The sequence below is a fragment of the Mus pahari genome, chromosome 1 (genome assembly GCF_900095145.1).
Source record: "Mus pahari chromosome 1, PAHARI_EIJ_v1.1, whole genome shotgun sequence".
NCBI lineage: Eukaryota > Metazoa > Chordata > Mammalia > Rodentia > Muridae > Mus > Mus pahari.
Genome location: NC_034590.1, coordinates 96,313,497 through 96,317,543, shown reverse-complemented (window position 1 = coordinate 96,317,543; position 4,047 = coordinate 96,313,497). Strand labels below are relative to the sequence as shown.

At 54.2% G+C, this 4,047-nt stretch overlaps 2 protein-coding genes across 2 annotated transcripts in view; one reads left to right on the top strand and one right to left on the bottom strand.

Annotated features, from left to right (window-relative positions):
- The first annotated feature begins 298 nt into the window (after nt 1–298).
- Nucleotides 299–1,387, top strand: C1H16orf92 (chromosome 1 C16orf92 homolog). The gene is made up of 4 exons (XM_021222315.1): nt 299–384; nt 818–973; nt 1,048–1,135; nt 1,227–1,387. The coding sequence occupies exons 1-4, from the start codon at nt 315–317 to the stop codon at nt 1,246–1,248; spliced, it is 336 nt and encodes a 111-aa protein (XP_021077974.1). The 5' UTR covers nt 299–314; the 3' UTR covers nt 1,249–1,387.
- Nucleotides 1,388–1,615: 228 nt separating this feature from the next.
- Nucleotides 1,616–4,047, bottom strand: part of Tlcd3b (TLC domain containing 3B) — a 7,237-nt gene continuing 4,805 nt past the window's right edge. The window contains exons 4-5 of the mRNA XM_021200946.1: nt 2,978–3,073; nt 1,616–2,625 (exon numbers count right to left, since the gene is read on the bottom strand). Coding sequence (XP_021056605.1) covers nt 2,338–2,625; nt 2,978–3,073 — 384 coding nt within the window. The 3' untranslated portion in view covers nt 1,616–2,337. The remainder of the gene's footprint in view (nt 2,626–2,977; nt 3,074–4,047) is intronic.

Sequence of the window (4,047 nt, the reverse complement as noted above, 5' to 3'; positions counted from 1 at the left end):
CTCACCTCCCCAATAGAGCTGCTATACAAACATATGTCTCCTAGTCCTAGCTACGTTCTGGGACACCACTGATCAAATGACTGACTGTCGTTCTGTGATAGAACCGAAGGCCTTGTGCACTCTGAGCAAAAGCTGTACCCCTGGCCTACACCCCAAGACCCCTCACCACTGTTGCTGTTATTGTCAATGACGTCCTTGAGTCTCAATGGGGCTTTTCTGCATCGGGAGCTAGAAGCACCCCCACCGTCAGGCTAGCGGAATGGCTCTGGGCTGTGACATCATAGAATCTCACTCATTCATAGTAGTGAGGGGTTATGAAGCTGTGGCCGTGGGTAGCTGTAGGGGTGTGGATGTGGATGGCTGAGCTGGGGACCATAGAAACAGGTGGGAAGCTGAGCTCAGGAATAGAAGGAATAAGGGAGGCTACAGAATGGGAGTAAGCTTCCTCATGGGCAGGAGGGAGGGGCAGGAGGGAGGGGCAGGAGGGAGGGGCAGGAGGGAGGGGCAAGAGGGAGGAGGACAGCCCAGCCTCAAGCCTTACTCGCTTCCCCCCTTTCCTTTCCCCTCCTTTCTTCCTTTTCTCCTTTCCCCTTCTCCTTCCTCCCTTCTGTCTCATTTTACTTTGTCTTGAGACAGTGTTGCTCTATAGCCCAAACCTTCAGCCCAAGCCTTTCCTCCCCATCTCAGACATGGTGGGCTTCTGATGGGAGCTCAACCAGCCCTGGGACAAAACACTCGGAGCTCTGGGTTTGCCTGGCCTTGTCGGTGGGCACGATGGCCCTTGGGCTCTTGTCACAGACTCTGCTTTGGTTTTTAGCCCCCAGAAGAGATGGAACCCGGCCCTCGGTTCCAGGAGCCAGACCCCAGCCCGTTGTAAACAGGCCTTTCTTTGATTATCCAGACTCAGACCGAGCTAGCCTTCTTGCTGTGGCCCGGTTTATTGGGGAGAAGCCTATCACGTTTGTTAAGACAGGTATGAATCAGCTTGATAGAGGGGCCTCCCTCCTGGCAGGGTCTGGAAGGACACTGTTGTTCATTGTCTGGCAGATTCCAGGCCTGGGCTCTTCCAGCACATCCTGGTGGGGACTTTAGTGGTGGCCTTCTTCTTCCTGCTTTTCCAGTTCTGCTTGCATGTGTGAGTTGTGTCTCCGTGTCCTCGCCCTACCCCTTCCAGAGGACCCAAGTCTCCTATGCACCCCTCCTCATCTGATCTCCATACTCCTCAGGAACTTCCAGAAAGGGGCCTAGTGAGAGCCAGCCAGAGCCAGCCAGAACCAGCAGAGGTGAGCAGGTGAGCCGGTGAGCCAGTGACGGAGACCTGGACCCAGCTGTGAGCCACACACATCTACCCTGCCTTCTGTTGAGAAATAAAGGTGGTGTCACCTTCCTCCCCACTGCAGTAGCCCTCTATGTGGCCACCCCCCACCTCCTCCTTCCTCCCTGACTTCAAAGTGGCCATTCACACACCCCACTCCTCCCAGGCTCCACCACACACACACACACACACACACACACACACTCTTTCTCCTCCTTCCTCCCTTACTGCTCAGTGTTACGTAGTGACCCCTCCCCTTTTCTCCCCCCTTCCCAGACCCCAAAACTGGACCAAAGGGTCTTGCTGGCGTTCAGGAAGATCGTCTTTATTAGCGGTCTGTAAAAGCACCTCCCAGGGTCTGTGGCCCCCAGACTGGAGGAAGCCGCGATTGGCCTGTAGCACCGGGGACAAGCGGGGCCGGAGGGCTAAATGTGCCCCTGACAGAAGGGACTGGCCTGGCACCTGTCCCCAGGGCTGCTCAGCGCTGGAAAGGTTGTAGGGGAGCAACGGCCTCCCTCCCCTCACCCCCAACAAATTAGTTTGATATGGGTGAATAAATAAATATGGTTCCTCAGATTGGTCTCCACAGGAAGGAGCTGTGGGGGTTACTGCCCTGTCAGGGCCCACGTGGGGTGAGTTAGGATGTCTTCTCTCTCCCAGGTGACTGGGAACAGAGAGGGATTTGCAGCAGCAGGGCTAGGATGTCCTTGGCAGCGGGGCCACCCTCGTGTCCCTTGACTCCTTGGTCCCAGTGAGCCCCATCTCCTCCCTTTCCCTTTCATTTTGTTAGCACAGCGGCAAAAAGAGGTTCTTCATCCCAGTTCCCTCTCTTCCTGCCTGCCAATCTGACCTCAGCTCCCGAGGGTATATAGCTGCTCCTTACTCTAAGTCCATCTGTCTTGAGGCTGTCAAGGGAAGGGACTCCTGGCTCTCACCCCCCCCACACACACACACCGATTAGCCCCAACGCACTGTCTCCACAGGGGCTGGAGCGGGGGCGGGGGGCGGTTCCAGGGCTAGCCTCAGTCCTGGGTCTGACAAGGAGAGGGTGGTGGGGAGCCTCGGGGTCGGAAGAGGCGGCAGGCCCCGCGGCAAATGAGGAAGAACCAGTAGAGCTGGGGTGCGAGGAGCAGCGCTGCGCCCAGGTTGACGTGGGCCGGGATGGCCATGGGCACTGAGAGCAGGGGCAGGCCAGCGTGGCGCCCGTAGGCCCAGTACAGGTAGGGGAAAAGCAGCACCCGGCAGCACAGGAAGCTGAGTAGCATCAGGGCTCCATTCACCTTGTGCAGCAACGTGTGCTGCTGCTTATACTGTGAACAAGAGCAAGGCGGTAGAGCCGGGAGAGGCGGGGTTCCCTCCCGATGACTGCCTCCCAGCCCCTCTGCCTATGGCTCCTCCCCCAGCCGCCCCTGCACCTGGACCAAAGCTCTTGTTCTTATTCTTGCTTTTTTTTTTTTTTTTTTTTTTTTTTTTGAGACAGAGTTTCACTATGTAGCTCAGGCTAGTCTCAAGCTCACGATCTTCCTGCCTCAGCCTCCCCAGTGCTAGTGTTAAAGGAACGCACCACCATGCTGAAAGGCTGCTGGGTCTTTAAGGAATCCCCCAAAGTCCCCGCCGGTGTCCACCCCCACGTACCCCTCAGATTTCGGATTTCACTCTCACCTGGATGAGGATTTTGCCCAGGCAGACGAAAGGTGTGCTCACCTCGGCCATCAACATGCAGCCTAGAAAGAAATCTCCCTTGCCTTGTCGCCACACCTAGGGGAAAAGGCAAAAGTCTGAGAAGTGGCGCCTACCTGTATCTCTCCCTGAAGAGATACTCTGTGCTCTCACTTGTGCCCCTCCCATCTCTCTGTTCATGTGTGTGTGTGTGTGTGTGTGTGTGCATGTGTGCGTGTATGTGTGAGTGTGTGCGCGCGTGTGTGCGTGTGTACATGCATATGAAGGCCAGAAGTCAGTTTCCTCATTGCCCTCGATTTTATTTTGTTGAAGAAGAATCTTTCACTGAACCTGGAACTCACACATCTGGCTGCACTGGCTGGCCACCAAGCCCAGGGACAGGTCTGTTTTCACTACCCCAAACCTGGGATTTAAGCACACACTAGCTTTTCTAGAAGACTCTGGTCCTTGGGTCTGTATAGCAATCATAAACTAATTAAGCCATCTCATCGGTCCTATTCCCTTGCCCCCCCCCATTATTCCTTTGTTTTTTTTCTTTTTCTTTCTCCTGTGTCAGGGTTTCTCTGTAGCCCTGAATGTCTTGGAACTCACTCTGTAGACCAAGCTAACTTCGAACTCAGAGATTCACCTGCTTCTGCCTCCTGAATGCTGAGATTTAAAATGTGTGTTTTTTTGGTTTTTTTCTCTCCTTTGGACGAGAGTCTCATGTCCCCCACACTGGCTTCAAACCCACTATGTAGCAAAGGATGACTTTAAATTTCATATCTTCTTGCTTGCACTCTCAAGTGCTGGAAATTAACCCCAGGTTTCACACATGCTAAAGAAACACTCAATCAGCTATATCCTCAGCCCAGACGGACACTTAGTCGTGGATCATAAACACTCGGTACTCTTCTCTCCTGCCTACAACCCTGATTAAGAAAGTATGCGTTAGCCGGGCAATGGTGGCACACGCCTTTAATCCCAGCACTTGGGAGGCAGAGGCAGGCGGATTTCTGAGTTCGAGGTCAGCCTGGACTACTCTGTCTTGAAAAACCAAATGAATAAATATA